At 54.5% G+C, this 21,543-nt stretch overlaps 2 protein-coding genes across 4 annotated transcripts in view; one reads left to right on the top strand and one right to left on the bottom strand.

Moving 5' to 3' along the window:
• LOC117650789 (dynein heavy chain 1, axonemal-like) overlaps positions 1 to 17,930 on the bottom strand; it is a 62,721-nt gene extending 44,791 nt beyond the window's left edge. Inside the window, exons 1-26 of the mRNA XM_034394391.1 lie at positions 17,535 to 17,930; positions 14,547 to 14,662; positions 14,383 to 14,460; positions 14,168 to 14,282; positions 13,949 to 14,071; positions 13,632 to 13,856; positions 11,989 to 12,156; positions 11,628 to 11,858; positions 10,024 to 10,268; positions 9,710 to 9,935; positions 8,805 to 8,948; positions 8,452 to 8,694; positions 8,131 to 8,322; positions 6,664 to 6,913; positions 6,218 to 6,587; positions 6,014 to 6,146; positions 5,509 to 5,736; positions 5,311 to 5,427; positions 5,033 to 5,236; positions 4,778 to 4,941; positions 4,401 to 4,712; positions 4,201 to 4,314; positions 3,869 to 4,124; positions 3,236 to 3,398; positions 3,007 to 3,117; positions 1,681 to 1,772 (exon numbers count right to left, since the gene is read on the bottom strand). Of these exons, the coding sequence (XP_034250282.1) occupies positions 1,681 to 1,772; positions 3,007 to 3,117; positions 3,236 to 3,398; positions 3,869 to 4,124; positions 4,201 to 4,314; positions 4,401 to 4,712; positions 4,778 to 4,941; positions 5,033 to 5,236; positions 5,311 to 5,427; positions 5,509 to 5,736; positions 6,014 to 6,146; positions 6,218 to 6,587; positions 6,664 to 6,913; positions 8,131 to 8,322; positions 8,452 to 8,694; positions 8,805 to 8,948; positions 9,710 to 9,935; positions 10,024 to 10,268; positions 11,628 to 11,858; positions 11,989 to 12,156; positions 13,632 to 13,856; positions 13,949 to 14,071; positions 14,168 to 14,282; positions 14,383 to 14,460; positions 14,547 to 14,662; positions 17,535 to 17,855 (4,941 nt within the window). The 5' untranslated portion in view covers positions 17,856 to 17,930. The remainder of the gene's footprint in view (positions 1 to 1,680; positions 1,773 to 3,006; positions 3,118 to 3,235; positions 3,399 to 3,868; positions 4,125 to 4,200; positions 4,315 to 4,400; positions 4,713 to 4,777; positions 4,942 to 5,032; positions 5,237 to 5,310; positions 5,428 to 5,508; positions 5,737 to 6,013; positions 6,147 to 6,217; positions 6,588 to 6,663; positions 6,914 to 8,130; positions 8,323 to 8,451; positions 8,695 to 8,804; positions 8,949 to 9,709; positions 9,936 to 10,023; positions 10,269 to 11,627; positions 11,859 to 11,988; positions 12,157 to 13,631; positions 13,857 to 13,948; positions 14,072 to 14,167; positions 14,283 to 14,382; positions 14,461 to 14,546; positions 14,663 to 17,534) is intronic.
• Positions 17,931 to 18,302: 372 nt separating this feature from the next.
• Positions 18,303 to 21,154, top strand: LOC117650912 (UPF0692 protein C19orf54). Of its 3 annotated transcripts, none has more exons than XM_034394557.1 (4): positions 18,303 to 19,049; positions 19,350 to 19,628; positions 19,711 to 19,956; positions 20,047 to 21,154. In XM_034394557.1, exons 2-4 carry the CDS (start codon positions 19,378 to 19,380, stop codon positions 20,330 to 20,332), a joined length of 783 nt encoding a protein of 260 aa, XP_034250448.1. In that variant the 5' UTR covers positions 18,303 to 19,049; positions 19,350 to 19,377; the 3' UTR covers positions 20,333 to 21,154. The 3 variants fall into 3 exon arrangements, with proteins under 3 accessions (XP_034250448.1, XP_034250446.1, XP_034250447.1); XM_034394555.1 differs by having other exon boundaries at positions 18,308 to 19,045; XM_034394556.1 differs by having other exon boundaries at positions 19,044 to 19,183.
• The last annotated feature ends 389 nt before the right edge of the window (positions 21,155 to 21,543 follow it).

The raw sequence follows: 21,543 nt of genomic DNA, 5'->3' as shown, positions 1-21,543 counted from the left end.
CTTCCGACGCTGCCTGTGGCAGCTCGTGCGCGGCTGCGGCCGCTCCTGCGGCTGCGGCTCGCGCTGGTCCGAGTGCCAGTTCAGGTACGTGGCTGCGAGCCGCGTGGTGCCGCGACGCGTCGACGCCGTGGGCCTCACAGACCCCTTGTTCCAGGTAGTGGTGCGCTCGCGCGGGTCGGGGCTCGTGGCGCCGGTGGCGACGCCGCGGCGGTGACGCCCCGACATCCGCGCGAGGGGAGGAGGTCGCCATGCACGCGCTCCGCGACGCGGTCTGAGGCGCTGTCCGAGGAGGTCACCCTCAGCCTCAACCTGGCCGGCGAGGCCGCGGCCCCCCCGGGCTGCAGCCTGTGCGGCGACCACCCCTGCAACGTGGCCCAGGCCGCGCTGGCCGCGCAGGCCGAGCAGGCCAGGAGGCTCCAGAGCATGGACATGGACATCCTGCTGCAGGACCCCGCCCTGGCCGACGCTGACACGCTCAGCCGCGCCAGTTCGCACACGGACGGCCTGTGACTCGGCTATGCCCGCCATTCAAATCAAAGACTGAGTGACTTGCTCCCTGAGAGCCCCGCAACGCGCGCGCCTCTCTGCTCTCTGTGTTAGTGTTCCGATTTTAAGGAGTGTGTGAGTTCCCTGTGTAAGACATTATATTTATACATGTCATTGTAGAAACAAATAAAGCGTGTTCAGAAATAACAGCGAAGCCGAGTGCGTGATTCGACAGCGCCTCCATCCCCGGCACACGGGAAAAAACCCCCCCATGCACATAAGAGAACGTCAGAGCGCTACAAACGAAGTTTGCGTGGGAACATCAAAGCGCCCGAGGTTTTTTTTGGAGCACGGTGTAGGACCGTGTTTTGGAGCCACCGCAGGGAAGGTTGCTCCGAGACATGCGCAGCCTTCACGCCTCCTTTATGCCCTCGGAGCCGTCACTCCAGGTACCGACGCAAAGGCAGGCGCCCGTGGGCTTCAGGACGGCGTCCTGACGTCTGCCTGTCGCATCTGGGCAACAAGCTCCCATCTTAACTAGGTAACGTCAACAACAACAACCTATCACTATGTGTTACCATAAATAACAACCTATCTCCTATCCTTAGCGCATACAGATAGGTCGTTGTTGATGGTAGCGCATAGAGATAAAATGTTGTTGATGATACCAGGAACTTGTTGCACGGAAATTGAAATCCGTTGAAATCACTGGCGTGCACAAAGGTGGGACACCCCTTCCCCCCAAGGGCGGACAAGGGCGGATCCAGGGGCGGGTTCTGGAAAGGGGGGGGGGCGATGTCGCGAAAGTTGCCTACCTACAGGGGTAATATGCGACTTTTTGCCTGCCTACCAGGCGGCTCCGCCGCCTTCAGGGGGAGCGACGCCCCCCCCCCTGGATCCGCGCCTGCTTCCCCCTCCCCTCGACTCCCGAAAGAGGAAGTTAGGCAAAGTCCGGCAGAGTCGATAAAAAATACGGCCCACCGCTCCTCCCGTCCGAGGACACTAGCTGTGCGCCCCACTGGCTAAAACTACGCAGGCGCATCAAACTACCTGCAGAGTTTTCGGGTGGCATAAACTTTTCTGCCGTTTTCACGACTCGCTGCGCTTTCCTCGCCCAGCGGGCCGCGGGGCCGTCACGGCGGCTGACGGGTTGGTGGCCCCGGCCCAGCCCGGCCCAGCCCGGCCCGGACTCACCTTGGTCTTGCCGCTGCCCGTCGGCCCCACCAGCATCAGGCCGTGGCGCACCACCGTCGTGTCGTACAGCTGCAGCACCTTCTCCACGAAGCCTGGCACACACAAAAAATTGAATTGCTTTCAGTTTGTTTCGGCGAGGAATGTACTGGACGGCCGCTAAAGACTAGAGTCGCCATGTGGGAAAAAGAATCGACCACTCCCAAAATTTAAAGGCGGTACACATGGTGTTAAAAAGGCGGTAAAAGAATTGCCGCCCTCTACGGGCGGAATCCAATTTTTGCCGGCTCCCCAAGGGAGGTAAAAAATTACCATCCTTTTTAAGGGGGGACTCTGGTGAAACTTTCAAGTAGGCTTTAAAATAATCCCAGAAAGTTGAAACTTTGCTTGATTATTAAGATCATTATGGTGAGTTCATAAAACAAAATTCAATCCAAAATGTTGAACGGTCTCTGAGAAAAGTGGCTTTTTAGTGTTTTTTAGAGCGTTGGGGAAAAATCTTCCTGCGTCTTTCATTGGAACGGAAAGTCTTGAAAATTATTTTGGGTTATCCTTAATATGTATAGAAGAGATTTTAGTGACGGAATTTTCAATTTCATCTTCTGTCCTGAGATATCAATTTTCAAATTTTAACATTTAAAAAAAGTGAAGTTTTTGCCCTTTTATGAAACTTTTAGGTGTGAGTTAAAAAAAGTGGGGCTGATATCAAGATTCCGTCACTAAAATTTGTCGATAAGTCATCAATGAATAGAGTCCATGCAAGACGACTCATGTAGGTGTCAACCAGGAACGCAGGAAGTCTTTCTACGACAAAATTTTTTGTTGACTGAGCAAAGCTGTGAAGTTGAGTGTATAAGCCAACGACAACTGATCTCAATGTTATTTCTTTCTAAATGATGAAGGAACTACCCACATAGTTTAAAGGTGTTCAACCTGTTGAATCTGAAACCTTCTATGCACATTTTTATCTATGAACTTTGAAAATACTATTTTTGGCAATTTTGGTCACTTTTTCACCAGGGTCCCCCCTTAAAGGCGGTATTTTTACCACCTTTCACAGCTGTACCGCCTTAAAATGTGCCATCAAAACGGAACATTCAAGGCCAAACAACTGTGAAAGGTGTTAAATTTACTGCCTTCAAAGGGCGGTAATTTTCTACCGCCCTTGGAAAGGCGGTAAAAAATGGATCCCGCCCGTAGCAATATTACCGCTCTCAAAAGTGGTAATTTTACCGCCCTTGGGTTTTCGGTGAACAAGGGAGTTATTGGTAAAGGCGACTAAAACTTGTTTTGTTGGTTAGAGCGTTTAGGGCAGTGTACCCGACTCACCCTCCACGTCCCGCAGACCCCTCTGAGTGCACACCCTGCCGATGGCTTCGAGCAGCACGCCGTAGTCCACCTGCTCCTCCTTGAGCCGTGGGAACAGGTCAGAAACGATCCCTGCAACACGTAGTCTTATTTAGTGACAAGTAGGAAAAAACAAAAACAGAGGAAATGGAGGCCCGACGAAACACTCAGGGGAAAATCGCGTCGAAAAGGAAGATGCGAGTATGGATACCGTTAAACAGCTTAAGGTCGTCGCGCAGGAACTTGGGCACGTTCACGTCCCTGATGGCCCGGAGCACGATCTGCGGCTCGCCCATGTCCGGCTTCTCCCGCTTCAGGTTGCCGGCCACCGCGATCACGGTCTTCACCGCGCGCATGCCGAAGTCGTAGTGGTCCTAAGGCAGTTCACATTATGCATTCACGAGGGGAGAATTCGTTTTGCGCCGCGTCTACCCACCCGAGTATGCAGATCCGGGGTGGAAAATGGCCATTTGCGTCGGGGGCCGGTCCCTTATTCGTTTTTGCGCCGCGTCGCGTAGCTCGGTGACACACAAATCCCAAGGATGGTAAAATCTCCACAATCGAGGGCGGTATTCGTTTTACCGCCTTTCCAAGTGAGGTATTCGTTTTACCGCCCATTGAAGGCGGTTAATTACCACCTTCCACAGTTTTATCGCCTTGAATGTTCCGTTTGGAGGGAAATTTAAGGCGGTACAGCGGTGAAAGGTGGTAATTTTACCACCTTCAATGGGCGGTAATTTTTTTACCACACTTGGAAGGCGGTAAAACGAATACCGCCTTCGTAACACCATGTGTACCGCCTTTCGATTTTGGGTGGAGTACAGTAGTTTTTGAGCAGTTGTACCTGCGAGCTGAGCTGCTCAGAGCTGAGTTTGAACGTGGTGGTGATCTTGTTGGCGAGCTCGCGCGCGTCGTTGAAGCCAAACGAGAACAGGGAAATCTCGGCGATGAGGGTGTAGTTGGGGACCATCATGGCCACGGGGCGGAACAGAGCCTTGAGGTTGTCCGGCAGCTCCGTGCGGCCCGCGTACCCGGGGTTCATCGTGATGAACACGGCAGCGGCCGGCTTGAGCGCGATCTCCACGCCCTCGAACTGGAACCTGGTGGCCGGGCGGGGCGGCGCGGCATCAGACTCCGCCACAGCGGAGCGACGATCAATTTAGAAAATTTAAATACCGTTGCATTCTGGCGGCCAGTGCTTTCTGAATGGACACGACTTGCTGGGCGACCACGGAGAGCACCTCGATGTCGATCCGATTGAACTCATCGAAGCACGCCCACGCGCCAGCACTGACAGAGTGACAACAAGTTTCCAGACTTGCTTTCCTTTGCACTGACTTAGCCGCCACCGTACCGTAAGCGACCCCCCAGCTAACCTCGCAATGCCTTTGAAGAACTTGCCCATGGCCTGGACGTCCAGCTGGTCCGAGCAGTTGAACACGACGCACTGGATGGCCATGGCCTTGGCCAGGTCCTTGGTGGTCTCCGTCTTTCCCGTGCCGGCGGGGCCGGCGGGCGCGCCGCCGAAGTAGAGGTGCAGCGCGCCGGTCAGAGTGAGGTAGCAGCGGTCCGTCAGCGGCGTGATGACCAGGCGGCCCGAGTTGCCCAGGTACTCGTAGCCGTACTGGAACTCGGCGTTCACGGCGCGCACCTTGAGCGTCGCCTCCTCACCCTCCACCCAGTAGTACCTGCGCCAGGACCAGTCAGGCAACCCGTCAGACAGCCTGCCGGCGGGGGCCGCCGCACCGCGTACCTCAGTTGGCTCATCCAGTCGAAGTCGTTGGTGGTGGCGACGCGCTGCTCCACCAGCCCGTCCAGCACGTCCCGGGCGTGCAGCTCCACCACGATGAGCGCCGACATCACCTGCCGCTCCATGCGCGACAGCTGCCCCCGCACCAGGGCGCGGTACGTGTCAATCTGCGGACCGGAGCGGGCGCCACATTTCCGGCTTGGGCACGAGAAAGTAATAAGAAACTCCGCGGTGTGGCGCGGCACTCGCGGCACCCACGTATTCGTGCATCCGCGTCTGGAAAGCGGCGAGCGTGCCCTCCTGGATGGCCTCCTCCACGTGCGTGGTCCACGCCGTCTGGCAGCCCGCGATCACCACCTGCCCCGGCCAGCGCAGCACCCACTCGGCCCGGCTGCGGCCCTCCATGTCCGACAGCGCCTGCCCCAGCGTCTCCTGCACCGTGGTCTGCATCGTCTCCTCCACCTGCAAAGGCGGCGCCATGTCAAAAAACGGGGCGGGGGTTGGGTCACCTTGCTGGAATGTGGCTTTGTACGCACCTTGCTGAGCCAGGCCTCCACATTGCCCTTGGGGTACATGTGGGGAATGAGCTCGACACTCTCGCCCTCGGCGGAGAACATGGTGGTTATCTTTAGGTCTGCCTCGTCGAAGTGAAGCTGCAACGGTTTGTCCAAAATTAGCCCGGAAGAGTGAACAACGAACACTTAAAACGAGGGGTTTCCGGTCATTTGCGAGACCTTGTAGATGTTCTCGAAGCACTTCCGCAAGTGAGGCTGCACAGCCAGGGGGTTCCGGTTTTGGGCCAGGATCTCCAGCAGCTCGTCGTCGGACAGGAAGTAGAAGCGGGGGAACGCCATGCGCTTGTCTTCCAGGTACTCGGACAGGCCCTTCAGCACCTGCTCCAGCAGGGCACGGTTCTCCTTGATCTGCTCCAGCAAACGCTTGTCCGGACAGATGGCCAACACCTGAACACAGAGGAGGGAATGCCGAAACTCATTTTGTATTAATTTATGGAAATTCTGGCTTGAACTTTTAGCCTGAAAGGAGAGGCGAGCGGCGAGTGTGCACGTAGCCTGAGGAGGGGCGTCCCTCTGAAGTGGAAAAAAATATAAATGTTTAAATGTTTCCGGGTCACTTCTGTGAGTGAAAAAAGATGCGGCACGGAAAAATAGGTGACGAACTCCTCGTACAAAATCAGTAGTACAAAATAAAAATAGCATAAAACGTTAACTTCTAGACCACCTTAGGATATTCGGATGCCATCTTCATGATGCGTCGCCAGAAGCGCTCCATGGAGCCGTACTTCTTCATCTCGGCCGGGAGCTGGCGCGCGATGTCCTCGCTGCAGAAGATGGGCTCCAGGTACATCCACTGGCTGCGGAGAACAACACACACGTCAATTTGAAGTTCCAAATGTAACACGAAAGACTGACAGACTGGATCTACATTTGCAGCTGGATCCACTCCTCCAGGACTTCGGCCATGAGACGCAGCTTGCCCTCCCAGTCGGCCACCGGCTTGCCGAACACGCCGACGAAGGGGCTGAACGACATCTGCTGCACGGCCAGGATGTGGTCGTCCAGCATCTGCAGCTCCTCGTCCGTCACCTTCATGATGTACGTGCCCGTGCTCTTGTACGGCTGCACGTCCATCATGACGGCCTCCCACTCCTTCTCGATCTTCTCCAGCGCGCTCTCGATCGAGTACTCCTTGCCCGCCGTCTCCGCGATCAGCACCACGACGTCCTTGTGCGCCTGCACGCCGGCCTCCAGGCACATCTTGAACGTCAGGTTTGGCGCCACCTTGATGTTGACGCCTGCGAAACGGGCCACGTGAAGAGGTGTGTCAGGCTCTCGATCAGGCTGGACAGCCGTGGCTCACCAAGGACTCACCCGTCTCCTGGCGCAGCTCGTCGAAGTGCCGCTGCCGAAGGCCGGGGTTCCTGAGCGCGACCAGCAGCGGCACCATGGGCCGGAAGTCGTCGATGGCTTCCTTGACGTCCACGGCCACCTTCTGCACGAGCGGGATCTCGGCGAAGGTGCGCGTCAGCTTGGTCATGGTCTTGTACGAGTCGGCGATGATGCGCTCCACCGAGTCGCCGTCCACGTTGGACAGCGGGTTGTCCATCCAGATCTCCCTCGCCTGCGGCATAAGACACGGGGTCAGGCGTTGTTCAAAATGGAAACAAACTTTACATTCCGGCGCGAGGGGCCCACCACTCTGGTAATCGTGTACACTTCGTCCAGTTATCAATGGTAACCACACGCCAAAACTGCCTATTTTCGCTGTTTTTATCGGATTTTGAGCCGAAAATGCTCTAAGCTGGCCAAAATTGTTGAGTTATTTTAGTATTTTTGAAGGTAATTCTGTGTACTCCTGAGCTGAGTGGTGTCCTGGACGCGGGCGAACCGCGTGGACAATCACAGCAGAAATGGATCCGAGTGGATCACAAAACGAGGAGTCGCCCGTGGCGCGATGAGCGATCGACCCGCCAGGCCCGCCTGGCCCAGGGGGTGGCAGGCAACAGCCTAGAGAGAGCGTGAAGCGATGCTCGCGCCGTCAGTCCAGAGGTTGCGCACTTGTTCGAGATCATGAAAACTAGACAGTGTTTTTCAAAACGCTTTGCACCGACGGAAAGGGCTTGAAATTTAGGGTTCATTAGGCTAATTGCTCTTCTCGAAACTCCCCCCTGGCTTTATGTTAAGGTACAGTGAAAACACCGAAAAACACGAGAAATCGTAAAATTCAGGAAAAACTCGAATGCGCCATGTTGATGTAAATGATTCCGCCTTTGTTTTCGGTTGAATTGGAAGTGTCGGGCAGTCTACTAGGCCTAATGCACCTTAAATTTTGTGCTCTTTTGATCTGCGCACAGCGTTTTGCAATCAACGGGCTAGATCTTCCAATCGAAGCAAAATAAGTAACCCCTGCACCTCCCTCGCGCATGGCTTCACGCGCTTCCTAGGCCGTTGCCGCCCCCTGCCTGGCCCGAGGCGGCCGTGGTGGCTCAAGAGGAGGGCGATGATATTCCCCGAAGGAATCAAGAGCCCACTTATGGATTCCGGATGGGGAGAGCCTCCACTAAGCTAGGCAGGGCAACCAAGGGCTACGGTAAACACAGACCCCGGAATAATCCCCGGGGCGAGAGTGGGTGCGAATCGAAATTCCCAGTTGTTTAACAAAATAGAACATACAGTGTATGTCATACACTGTAGTGTTGTGTGATCGCAAATGGAGCGACGAAGGAGAGCTGATTCGTTTATAGGAACTGTTCGCCTTTGAATCGACTATAGATTAAAAAACGAATCGAATCAACCGATTCAATTCGTATTCGAACCGCACGGCCCCGGCCCACCTACCTGCACCCACTCCGACGCGGTGGTCCAGAGGTCGCGGTAGGGCTGGAACTCCTTGACCAGGCGGTTCAGGTCGTCGTACGGGGTCACGGGGAGGTCGAACAGCTTCTGCCGGCGGTTCAGCACCAGCCCCTCCTCCTGCTTCTCCTTCATCATCTTCCAGATGCGGCTGATCTCGATGGCCAGTTCGTGCACCTGGACAGGAAATAGATTGGAATCATCAACGTTGCTCTTTGCCTGACATTTCTGTCGCTAACCGTTTAAGACAGACACTTTTTGGAGGATGCTTTTTACATATGTAAAAATGTGGGGTGTGAACATCACCTTGTCGAAGTTGGACTCGCCTTGCAGGTGCACCACGCGCTCCGTCAAGTACTCGATGTCCTCCTGGTGCACCATTTCGTCACCTATGTGTAGCGTGAGGAACTTCTGCGTCTCCTCGATCAAGTTCTCGGTCGTGTTGGCTATGACCTTGGATAACTTGTGGGGCCAGGCCACAGCCTCCCATTTGGCGTTGAAGTCGTCGTCCGACAGAGAGAACCAGAAGTAGTCCAGCACCTCGTACTCCTGGAGGGAAAAGCGGCGTAAAATACCGGGGGGGGGGGGGGGGGGCAGAGAAAAGCTTAGGCAAAAGTGCGCAGAAGTGCCGTTAAGGCCGAGAGTACCGGACCACTCACAAACAGCAGTCTCCGCGCAGTGTCTTCCAGAGTGCGGATCAGATGCACGGCGCTCTCCATGCTCTCCCTGATCTCCATGACGTGCTCGATGGAGTTTGGCTTCTGCACTATGCTCGTCAGGATGTCCGCGTACTCCTCGAGTACCTGGAACCAACAAGATGACGACGCACTCAATATCTTATCTTGAAAAATTTGGCTGACAAATTATGCGCGGTGAACCGCGAGCGAAACGAAAGCCACGTATATAAATCTGGGAAATAGGAGACGAAACGCGACTGACCGAAGCGAGCGGAAAGACAAATTCTACGAATCCAATCCTCGCAAAGTTTGGCATTTTAGGGCGCAGAGGGGAGGGTTCCAAGAAGGAACATCAGAGGAGGTGAATTCTCTCTCTCTGTCGTCTCCCCAACTTCCGCGGTACCACCGCACGGTCACAACAACGCTTTTATCCCGGGGGTGTTATGGCACTTTTCAGACAACTTTTAATGGCCGCTGGCCAAGGTTTGCTGGCCAAGGTTTGCCTGCCGCTGTCACAGCAAAGCGACCACCGGCTCACGCGACGCTAGACTCTGAGTAGCGAATCCACAGTCCTCACATGGAACTCGAATCGAACAAACGCGTGGCAGTCCCATAGACTGCTCTAATCTGTAGCCGCCACCATGTGGTGTACTATTCGAGTCCTCTCGGAGGGCTGAAGCTAGGGTTGCACTGCGACGCTGCGCGGTGCTGCGCGGTGTCAGGTACTACCACTTGCAAAAGAAAGCGACCTCCCGGCCGGGCCCGGCACTACCCCGCGTCCAGGCGGCTTATGGGATCTCCAGCAGCTACCTGAGTGCGGGGTAGCGCCGGGCCCGCCCGGGAGGTCGCTTTCTTTTGCAAGTGGTAGTACGCTAGCGTGAGCTCACCGCGTCTAGCTGCGTGCGCAACACTTGGCTGTACATCTGCAGCATCTGGTCGATGAGGGCCTGGCTCTTGGCGAGCAGCGCGTTCCGGGCGGGCGCCACGTTCACGAGAAAGGGGCCGATGACGATGCTCTCGGGCACCGTCAGCAGCACATTGTCCCTCATCTTGACGCGCTCCTTCACCTCCTCTTTGAACTCGGCTGCAGTGTGCTCTTCTTCCTTGTAGCGGCTGCGCCAAGATTGTTACTCGAGTGGATCGACCAAGTCCCAGTGTTTGGCTGCCCTTAGAAAGGGCTTGGCCCCCGAGATGCTCACACCTGACGTAGTCGGCCACGTTGAGGTTGTAGAAGTCCAGGAAGCGGTGGTACTCCTCGCGGTAGGCCTGCAGGGGGATGGCGGCGCACTGCAGCCCCGTCAGCAGCAAGTCGCGCTGCTTGTCCACCCAAGGGTCCATCAGGCCCACCGAGGACAGTGCCAGGTTGTCGGGGTACACCAGGTTAGTCATGAGCATGGGGTCCACGGGCGGGATGGTGTGCGCGCCCAGCACTGCGTCGTCGAATATCTGCAGCAGAGCAAGCGAGAGCAAGGGGTAATTCATCGCACCCAGCCCTGTGACCTGGAAACGGTTGTAATTAATTACGTGGCAGAGTTACGAGAGTCTCATTAGTGGGTGCCGTGATGCCATGCTTCCACTCATTTCCAGATAGGTAGTTACGCCCTCTCCACTTTACACGCAGCAGTGAACGAAGCATAAGCAGTACAGCTGAAAATCCCATGAAAGGAACGTACATGAAAGCGGATAATACTCTGTTAGTTTTCTCCAAGTATAGGCTTATTTTGATGATTGCATTTAAAATTGAATATAAAAATACATAGAAGATATGAGTACTTTATTATTGTTTCCAGTATCTTATTCAGTCTCTACGAAAAGGTCGACCATTTTGATCTTTTCAGTATATTTAAAGCACAGATTTAACAGAATCTAGTCACAGCCACACCCATGGAATGATTCATTATTTGACTTTTCAATTTATTTTTTTCACCCAGCGGCTCGCAGCGGCATAATATTGGTAAGACGACGTGGTTGGTTTCTGGACTCGAGCTAGCTGACACCTTAAAGTGTCTTGTCCTTAAATTTTAAAAGGAATTTAAATTTTAAAAGGAACAATCTGCTATTTTGTTTGTCTTATCTAAAACTGAATCTGTGCACGCATGCGTGTATGCTCGGCGCGTCTGCAATCGAGTTGCGCCTATTCCGGGGTGAATTGCTCTGGGAAACTAGTAGAGCACGCCGAGCACGCCCAGCACGTGTGTCGCCCCGTTTGCCAAACTGCGCCGAGCGCGATGTCGTGCGTGAATCGTTGTTTACCAACATTTGACTCTGCCAGACGTCAACCCTTTCTCGCTCAGGCCGGCCCGAGCACTTGGCTTCCCCGAAGGCTTCCCTCTACCACCGCCAGCGTCCCTTGCCACTTGACGCAACCTGGCGCGCCATGGCGCCTCGCCTGGCTGTGCAAATACCAGCCAATTTGGCTCTGGCGGCGTCAATTCCACAAATAATTCCCGGAAGGGCTGTGGCTGCATGCTCGGGATGCCTGCCTGCCTGCGTACCATCGCATATGGACAGGCATTTGTGGAGGTAAGCCCCTGGTAAAAGCATTTCATTTTTTCAAAAAGGAAAATAAGAGAAAAAAACAACGCTGACTAACGTAGAAGCACATGAATTCCACAAATGATTCCCGGAGGGGCTGAGCAGAGAGCCCGTCCTCTCTGGGGCTGAGGCCGCATGCTCGGGCAGCCTGCCCACCGCTGCCCACGTAGGCAAGAGGCGCTTGAGAGTGAGACAAAGACAGACGGCACCAGAGCGTTTCTTCCTTGCTCGAGGCTCGGCGCACAAAAACACGGCTCCAACAAAACCCACCTTCTTGAGGGCTTCCTTGTACTGGGCGGGGTCGGTGGTGAGCTGCGGCCCCGACACGTCCAGCTTGAGGCTGAGGTGGAAGATGGGCGCGGTGGCGGGGCAGAAGGGCGACTCCACCAGGTTCAGCCCCCACACCATGGCGTCGTCCACCCCCAGGCAGCACTGGCACGGCGCCTGCACCATGGGCACCAGCAGCTCCAGGGAGTGCTTCACCAGGCGGTGCAGCGCGGCCTGGACAAGGAGGGTCTTGATGGCGTGGCGGTCGGGGGCACAGTCTTGGACACAGCCTTGGGCACAGCGGCGAGGCGCCTTGGCCTGCCTTGGTGGGACCGCACGGCGCACGCTGGGACAGCGGCCTCACCTCCATGCGCAGCCGGGTGACGCTCAGCAGGCGGTGCATCTTGGACATGAGGTGCAAGTCCCACGACTTTTCCTTGAGGCTGTACCACCCCTTGCCCACGTCGCACAGCTTGAGGCGGATGTTGTCTGCGACGCGCTGCAGCCACTGCGTGCGCAGGCTCTGGATCACCTAGTTAACAGTGCAGCCCGCAACGTCAATCAGTGCTTCAATCAAAGCAGTGTCGCCAACAGACGCGCGCCGCCCCGACGACCCCGACCGCGGCGAGGCGGAGATCTGACTTTCATCTCAAAGCGTCACTCAAGGCGCAGCGATGAATTGCCTACACTGTTTAAAAAATCTGAAAATTCAGACCACTTTTGTCAGACTTGGTGGTCTGAATCTATTTTTCAGACTTGTTTCAGACTGCTTGTCTGAAAATTTTGCCTTCCGGTATGAAAATTGCGACCTGATCGTCTCAGAACCTGAATTCAGACCAGCGCAGTCTGAAAATTTAGATGGTTAAGTCTGAAAATTCAGACCAACCCAAGATTTCGTTTGTCCGCTAGATGGCGCGCATGTTGTGGAACATACCTACTTCTGTTTAAAAGGCTTCTTATGTGAAAATATATTAGTTGATAAGTTCCAAATTGACAGGACTTAATAGGTCATATGAGAACCATTCTCTGCTGCAAGATTTATGTCCGTAATATGGGTGGAAGTTGAACAATCCACATTCTAATTTACCTCTCGCGGGTGGCTCCGTGTCGCCATTTTCTTAGGTGCCACAGGCCGGCCTCTCGAGAGTCGGGGAAAAGGACAGAGGACCTTCTCCCTCATCACAATTTTTACTCAATGTTGTCCTCTCTGGAGGTCCACACACACCTGAGATTCTTTCTATGTCATGTTGAACATGTCACGAACCTTAAAGTTCACAATCTTCGTACAGGACTGAATTTTCAGACCACCAAACTCTTAAATGTAAGACTCTCGAGTTCTGAATTTTCAGACCATCTAAATGGTCTGAATTTTCAGACCTCAAGTCTGTTAATAACTTCTTACCAATTTGGTCTGAATTTTCAGACTTTTTTTTTAACAGTGATATTATCGGGCATGAAAGGAGCGAGGACCGGCGCGAGCAGCTGGAGTAGTTCATTAAATTGGGGAACCGAGGAAAGTGGATATTTCAGTGGTGCGCCCGCCGCGGGAGTAAGCGTGCAATCGGAGAAGGGGCACTGGAAAAACAGCATGCATGCTTTGCCCTCTCGGGGCCCACAATTTCGTCCCGTTAATACCACCACCGAAGTACCGATACTGTTGTTCAAAGAATGTGACGTCATACTTGCTAGAAATGTGAATTTTGCCACGCTCGTTGGAATGTGACGTCACAATCGTCTGAATGTTGATCCACGTTACGAATGTGACACTAGAATAAGGAGGTCGTGTCCCGTTCAAACGGATGTATTGAAACGAACGTGACGAATTCGATGAATATGACGAAGGCACGCAGCGGATCCGAGCGATCCATGTCCCGAGGGATCGACGTTTCTAGCTTTGAGTGCCCCGGTCAAACAGAGCCAACGGGGCGGAAGAACGCACAGAAAGGAAATCTGCGAGCGGAACACACAGCTCTAAAATGAAAAAAGGGAAAAAAGAATCCGACTTGCTTTAGTGGTGGTGTGCGTCTGCTGCACCACGAACTCGTCCAGGGAGACGTTCCGGCCGAAGGAGCTGGTGAACAGAAGTTGCTCGGCCACCTTCTCGCACTCCTCCACCACCTTCGCCATGCCCTCGCTGGCCTCCTTGATGGCGAACAGGTTCTCCCAGTAGGCGTGCGACCGGCGCTGCGGGAAGTCGGACACGTCCACGGGCACCGAGGCCAAGGCGGGCACCTGCGACAGAGCAAGGCGTTGATCCGCTTAGCGATGAATGACGCACGTAAGACGTCTGAATTCGTGCGCGCTTGCTTCCCCCTATCTCACACCTTTTCTGGCGGCCGCGTCGGCGCCACTAGAAAATCGAAGACGTCGGGGTGGCGCTCCATCTCCGCGAGTAATAAGAGCTGGCACATTGTGCGCTTGTAGGAGAAGCGCACCTCCTGCTCGATCTGCAAGCAGGGCCGAGTCAGTGCCGCGGTTGCGGCGGGCTGCGGCACGTGGCAAGGGCCCCACTGGCCCCCCGGGCCCCACGCACGCCCACCAACCTTCGCGACGGAGTGCTTGTTGGCCGCGAGAGCGCCTCCAGGCAGGGCCCCAAGCATTCCCTGGTCCATATCGTCCAGGTCGTCCACGGGCATGCAGTCCACGAACAGATTGAACCTGAGGAAGGAGAAGGCGGCTGGGCGGTCTATCCAGCGCCGTCCGGTCCCCCGGCGGCCCCCCGCCGTCCCCCGGGGCGGCGGTGCTAATAAGAGCTCACCTTATGGCCGCCTCCGCCTCTTCCCGCGCCTCAACGGCCTCCCTGACGCGCTGGCAGAACAGGGCCGGGTCCTCCGCCCTGCCAACATTGCAAGACTGGGTCGCACTTCGCGCGGCGGCATGGCATCGGAGACTCCGCTTACGCTTCACTGGCCGATACCGCACCTGAATCGGACGTACAGCCTGGGCAGGCGGTGACTCTGCTTCGCGCCGTCCAGCACAGTCCACTCCAGAAGCTCTGGGTCGAAGTCGACGGCACCGGCGTCCACCCAACGGTAGCCCTGCGGTCGGTCAAAACTTTTCGTATACATTCACTTTCCATCCCAACACTTTTACAATGCATTAACTCGCATTTACTGCAGCCAATTTCACAAAATTGAGGTCGCAGAATGCAAATAAATAGGACTTAAACAAGAAAAATCATCGACTTAATTTTCCTGTTTCCTTCAGGCCCGCGCAGTGCCCTGTGGTACCTGAGAGGGTCGCGGCAAGAAAGCTTCAACCGGCACCGGCTGTCGCTCGCCGTTGACTTCGCCCAGCTCGAGCCACTCCTGCCACGTCCTGCAAGCAGCACAAGCACCACTCCAGCCCAGCGTCATCGCCAAAGCGGAGGAGGGGGGGAGCCCCTGTGGCGGGTGGCCAGGCTTTGCGTCGTCTCCGTGTTCGTCCTTGGTTTTTGGTGGTACAAAGTCGGTTTTCCGTGTCGAGTGTGGTATCGGTCGGTCCGTGTTCACCCAGTGCGTCGAGGGTTGAAGTTCCGCGACGATCGGTGCATCGGTGGTCGAGTTTTGTGCAAATTAGTGTTCGGCCCTTTGTTTACCCGGCCTGCAGCGTCCCTCCGCCCGCACATGTGGCAGCGTGTGTGCGTCGCAGCGTCCCAGCCCCAGCCTCCAGCCTCCAGCCGGCCCCGGTCGGCCGGCGTACCCCAGCGCTCACGCGCCCCGGCAGGCCTGCTGAGGGGCATAGCGGTACCCTCAAGCAACAGTGACCAGTGTCCAGTCGGCGTCAGTGTAGTGTCCAGTGCCCCGTGTTGTGAAGATCAGTGGTTTTGTTCCTTGCGCAATCGGATCTACAAAGTGTTCGACGGTGGCCGGGGGGTGTCGCCACCCGCCAACTGTCCCGTTCACCCATGTTCAACGAATCGTTCAGGAAAGCGCCCACTGCGCTTTGGTTTTCCTTGTGCGTCGCAGCAAGCCAGCGCCCGGCGTGGGCACGCCAGCCCCCTGTCGCTCCCCTCCACAACTCGGCGTGTGGCGTAGCTACACCAGGACCACCCCGCGCCCGCACCCCAGCCTGGACTCAGCAGCAGCCGAGGAAGGATACCTACGCCGCCTATGGATAAGTGCCTGCTCTGGTTTTGTTTTTGCTCCTTTTTCGTCTGGCCGCCCGCCGCCCCGGCTAGTCCCCCCCCCCTCCTCCCGCCCCGCCGTAGGGCGAGGGCGTCGCAGCCAGCATGCAGAAGGCGTCCCCCCCTCCCCCTCCCCTTGTCCCAGTCCCTTGCGTGGGCGGGGCACAGCCTCATTTGCATGCCGCATGTCGTTTTCTATTGCTGGTCCAGTGGACCCGGCACTTTTACTTTCGGCGCGCAAGATCTGACACCATCGATGCGGTACCGGAGTCACCGGTTGCGGCAGGAGCTCAAATTTTTCGGTGTCGCGGTCATCCTGAGATGCGGCGCCAGCGGACACACCGCAACGCCCGTCCAGCCCCCATACCCTTGCGACCGAAGAGGATCAGCCTTGCAGTACCTGGCACAGTTGCTCGCGGGGGCGCGGCACAAGCCGCGCACAGGCTTGCATCGCGGGGGTAGGCCGTAGGCCTCGCATCGTTCCCGGTCTAACGGCGATGTGTCGCAGATGCCGGCGCAGCAATGTGTTTTAGGCCTCACGACGTTGGGTACAACCACAGCTACAAGGTCGCATCAAGAGGAGGGTAGGAGTGAAGTGGGTGAAGCAATTTGAATCCAAGACATACGGAACATGGCCCTGTGAGGACGGGGTGAAGCAGAGGAGGGCCGGACTCGGTATAAGCTCGCAGTGATGAACAGTCCAAAAGACTGCTCTCACTGGGAACTTGGTGCGGTGTGGCATGTGACCCCGGCCGCCGAGGTAAAGGTTCCTGCTCTTTGTACGGACGGTATGTCATGTTGTGCAGTGCAAGCATGGCAGTTACCGGGCCCGAACCGGCATAAGATCAGTTGTGGTCTAGCCTTTCAAGTCAAGTCAAGTCATCGCCAAAGCGCCTGACGAGTAGCGGGTAGGCAACGTCGTGACGGCAGTGCTCGGCGGGCTTGCCTACGGACGTCCTTGCCATTGCCATTAAAGGCTAGAGCAACTCTCTGTTATCCGTGGCATGTGTTAGTTGTTGCAATTTGTCCACCGCCCCCGTAATATCGTGCTTTTTTGCGGCTCGCTGTAGGCCACGCCACGCCCGCCACTCCTGCCGCACAGTGGGCCAGAAGACCGGTGGAGGCGGACAAAAGTCTAGACGCGTTTTGAGCCCCAGAGTCGCTGAATGGGACTCGAACCAAACGTGTGACCCCACCAATAGATTGCTCTCTGAACGAGGAATCTATTGGTGGGGTCACTCGTTCGGTTCGAGGCCTGTTTAGCGACTCTGGAGCTCAAAACGCGTCTAGGGTTTTGTCCGCCTCCACCGGTCTTCTGGCCCACTGTGTGCCGAGACGCCCACGCCCACGGAGGTGCGCCGAGATCCACTCCGCGGTGTGACTCCGGTTACCCATTACGCACTTCGCCCCGCCCTGGCACCCCACGGCAGAGGTGTGCATATCCATCCGCCGAGCATCCGTTCAATCCGCAGCCTGGCCCGGCCGTGGGCGGGTCGCCTACCACTGGACCCGCCCGCATCCGACCGGCTCCACCCGTTCCATCCGCAGCCTGCTGGGCGGCCGTTCGTCTCTCTCGCACTCCCAGCGGCGCCGCTCGCTCCGTCTCGCTCCCCCGGCCAGCGGCGGCGTGGCGTGGCGTAGCTGCCTCACCTGTGTCGCCCGGGCTGAGTTCGCAAGGCGAAACGGCGAAACAACGTGTTTGCATCGTTACCCGGACAGACCAGCCCCCCACCCCTGGACGCTGCGGATGGAACGGATGCTCGACGGATGGATAGATGCACACCTCTGCCCCACGCGTACTGTACCTGCAGTCGTACTCCTCGTCGTCGAACACGTGCAGCGGCAAGAAAGTGTGGGCGTCGCCCAGCCCGCGCGCGCCGTCCTGAGGGCCGGGGCGGCCGGGGGGAGGGGGCGGCTCCAAGAGGTGGGCGGGCACGTCCGACAAAAGAGGCGCCACGCTGAGGTGCGCGAACTGGCGCATGTAGCGCTCCACGGACACGCGTCTGGGCAGCCGGCCGCCCACGGCCTCCACCGCGGGGGGCAGATTGGGGCCCCATCGGTCCAGGGACACCTCCTGAACAATAAACGTGTGTTCTTTGTCTGCTGCCCACATTCTCTTGTGACATTCCTACCACCTACGTAGGCCTTTTCGGCCTCCGCGAAGGCCCAGAAGTCCTTCCGGGGCGCGTCGGCGTCGGCGTCCCGAGGCGAGGAGGACGGCGTCGGCGGCGGGGCGATCCGGGCGATGACGGGGGCGTACAGCTCGGTGCGGACCTGCAGCGCCAGCATGGGGCGCTTGCACGCGCCGCCCTGCGCACCGGCGCCCTGGATCTTGTCGTCCTTGAAGAGCGGGGCGTTGGCCACGGCCTCCGAGTAGAAGCCGCGCTTGGGCGCCACCACGCGCGGCCGCTCGCTGCGCTTGTCCAGGAACGCCATCGCGGCCCGTGTGCCTGCGGCAGCACGACCACCAGGGTGAGGCACCGAGCTCGGGTACGTCCGCCTCTGACTCAACACGGTCTCTTCTGAAACAAAATTCAACCATTAAGTCACTCGATTCGTTCTGCCAGCCATCGAAACTAGATCGTCAGTGTGACATTGTGTTATGAACCGCCTGGTGAGGTTAGGCTTTGTTTGCAGAACGCACAATGAATCCCAGAAATACTTAGGATATGTTTTTTTTATTTCTTCGACCGCCTATTTCCAAGCTCAGGCTGGAATTCATTAGTTCCTTATTTATTGGCTCATGTGTAACCACGAAGCAAAGGAAATCCCATCAACTTCAAAACAACACACGCGCTCTTCTGCTGTTATTATTTTAAAAAAAAACACGACTGTTTTCTGAGTCCTCTGCAACAACTACTCACAATATTTGGGTTGAGACTTTCAGTTCTAGGTTTGAATCGAGCCTGCCCAACAAAATGTTGTAATAACAAAATTAATCAAATCTTCATCCAATCAGCAATTTCTCAGCACAGCTCACAGCCAACAACAAAGGACGAAGATTTTGAGTCCGTTGCTCATTGGCGCCGCGTTCCGAAGGAGACGAGTGCAGCGCTCTTGCGGCTCAATCAGGCTCACGCATTTAATTAACATTTGACCGTTTTAGCCCGCATTGTGTTTCCTCGTTGATGGAATATGCTGGTTTTAATTTTTGAAAGGTGTTATGAGAGAGATTTCTTTGCGATCATGCAATTATTGTGATGTGGCTCACTTGACCTTGACCCATCTAAACCCTGGCTGTAGAGACAGGAGCCCACCGTCCACACACCAATGTCAACATAAACGAGCAGAGCAGCTAGCAGACGGCATTGTCACCGTAAGTGAGTTATTTATATGTTTTGGAGTGCCCACGTGTGCCCAACGTTTCCGAAACAAAGATTTTCCTTCTCCATTAGAGAAAAATTTAGATGGATGCATCCAACTGACCATAAAGCTCAGCAGCGTATTATTAGAGGTTAGAGTTCCCTGTGACATCACAAAGCTATTTTTGTTTAACCCAGTTCAGTCGGTCTAAAAACGATTATGTCAAATGTCACCTTTGACCTACATGTTTGTTATTTTTAATGAACTGTGGTTCGTACTTTTGTGTGTAACATAATGTGCCTTTTTCTTCTGCTCAGGTTAATAGCAACATCTTCCCTGTTGACAATGTCCTCTACTGTGCCAGTGCCTCCGCCTCCCCTTGCACCTCCAAGTACCTTCCAAAGTGGCAAGGAAAGAGTGTCCCCTCTGCCGACACATCAGTTATCAGATCCTAAAAATGAAGTATTATATGAGCCGAACGCTGAACAAGAATTGGTAGACACTCGAAACCGATTATGGGAGCTAGAAGGATGGAAAGACACTCCGCTTTTAACTGTCTATCAGTACATCCCACCCATTCTTCAAAATGGACCTCAGTGAGTAAGACTCAAAATTTCTGATTATTCATTTTGTCTGAGAAGTACTAACCTTATTTCTTTTATCCCTTCTGACCTCCAGATGCGGTTTAGTTGCGTTGGCAATGGCAGCAGCAGCCTATCAGACTCTTATACCTGTTCAGAAACTTTTACATGAAGCTCAGATGAGAGGATATTCCTACCGAGGAGAAATGTTTAGTGTTGACGACATGGCAAGTCTTGCCCTTGCATCAATTCCTAACATTTCAATTCAAGTCATAAACGGACTGTTGGAGAAGAGAGACACTGTTGTACACAGTCTTGCAAGAGGGGGTATCCTTCTTGTACCGTATCCTTATTATGCAATGCAACAAGACTAACTCGTCGTCACTTTGTGATTTGTTCTTTTCTGGGAGTAGTTTTCTTAACAGCTTTTCAGGTATGATGCAGATCGGAATCATCAACCCTGTTGTCGTAAGGGACACAAAGCACACTGGGCAGCTGTTTGTGGGGCATTAGTATGTTCAGACAAATGTCTACTTGCTGCGAGACAGGGAAAGTCCAGACGTTTGATGATGTGGGACTATGTCCAGTTGGCAGCATCAAACAACAACTTGGTTGAGTTTAGTCCGGAAAGGGGCGAAGATAGCAGTAAATACCTTTTACCTGAAGGAGGTGTCCAAGCTGGTCTGTGTGGACGAGCTATCATTCTGCAATGTTTGTAACTTCAAATCACCGCACAATGAAAATAATATCTTAGAGATTATGTACAAAAAAATCACATCCCTGGATGATGTTTTTAAGCTTTAAATGTGGTAGTATTTTCTGTCCAACTTCTGTCCTACCCCATGTCATTTCTTGTATGTTTTATTCTTTATTCAATACAATTCTTATCATACTTTTTTGTTTCCCTGTGATAAAGCATTATTAGCACCTGTGATATATGTCCTATGTATATATATTTACAGAGCGATTGTTGTAATATTTTTCAGGTTGTTTTATGCAACCTTCATAAGAGCTTGCTCTTTTAATGCATGCCATTTCTTATAAATTCCTAAGTTTCTTTTTTTTGTGATACGATATACGTGTAAACCTAACTGCACATATGCCCCAGGGTGAAACGGTCACAATTTTTATTTATTTTTGTTGAGATTGTATTTTTTAAAACAAGTTTTATTTTTCTGTAACATTAATTATGTAGGCTTAGTGTGTATTTGTTTTTGTTTTTTTCAGGTCAATCATATCTCCTTGAACTGTAGGAGTTGAGGTGCCAAAACTGTGTTCCTATTCATGTACTGGTATTAATTATATTATTGTGGGTTTTTTTCATTGCTTATTGAAACAGACATTAAAAAGCTTCAACTCAGATTTCTCATGTGCCATTGGGAAATGTAATAATTTTTCCCTGTAGAAAATTGGATTGTGTTCAAATGGCTGATCAAAGAAATGTGCACAATGTTTCACCTCTGTAACGAGGACGAGTCCTCACTACTGTACTTCCACTGACAAAACATTTCCATTTTAAGAATAAAAACGTTTGAACCGCACGCCGTGCTTTTTTTTTGTTGTTGTTTTGCCGTTGAAGACGCCGCGCCCTACATTCCCCGGCCTTAATGGGGTTGTTACGGCCTGTTAGGTGCTACAGGCAGGATGCATGGGCCTTGGCCGCTGGGCTGCTCTGCAAACGGCAGCATCCTCCTGCTGCCCGTGCTGCCCAGACCCTCGGCCCGTCCCTCAGTCCCGGCGGACCGCGAATAGGAAGAGGAAACGACGCACCGTGACGTGTGACGTGCGCCTTGCCCGTCTTGCCTTCCCCCAGGGGAATGCCCCTCGGATCGCCCCTCGCCAGAGGCGGCCAGAAGCCGGGGGACATCTCACGAGGGGGTAAACACTCGTGTAATACCCTGTACACAAGAACCGTGTATTACGCGTAATA

This window comes from Thrips palmi, unplaced genomic scaffold (genome assembly GCF_012932325.1).
Source record: "Thrips palmi isolate BJ-2018 unplaced genomic scaffold, TpBJ-2018v1 HiC_scaffold_5, whole genome shotgun sequence".
Lineage (NCBI taxonomy): Eukaryota > Metazoa > Arthropoda > Insecta > Thysanoptera > Thripidae > Thrips > Thrips palmi.
The sequence above is the reverse complement of the archived record's forward strand: the minus strand, read 5'-3'. Positions and strand labels throughout refer to the sequence as shown.

Excerpts from the sequence above, each read along its gene's own strand:
- LOC117650912 (XM_034394557.1), top strand. The coding sequence starts at position 19,378 with ATGTCCTCTACTGTGCCAGTGCCTCCGCCTCCCCTTGCACCTCCAAGT. Across the intron at positions 19,629-19,710 it reads ATTCTTCAAAATGGACCTCA|ATGCGGTTTAGTTGCGTTGG; the intron begins GTGAGTAAGACT and ends TCTGACCTCCAG. Across the intron at positions 19,957-20,046 it reads GGGGGTATCCTTCTTGTACC|GTATGATGCAGATCGGAATC; the intron begins GTATCCTTATTA and ends ACAGCTTTTCAG.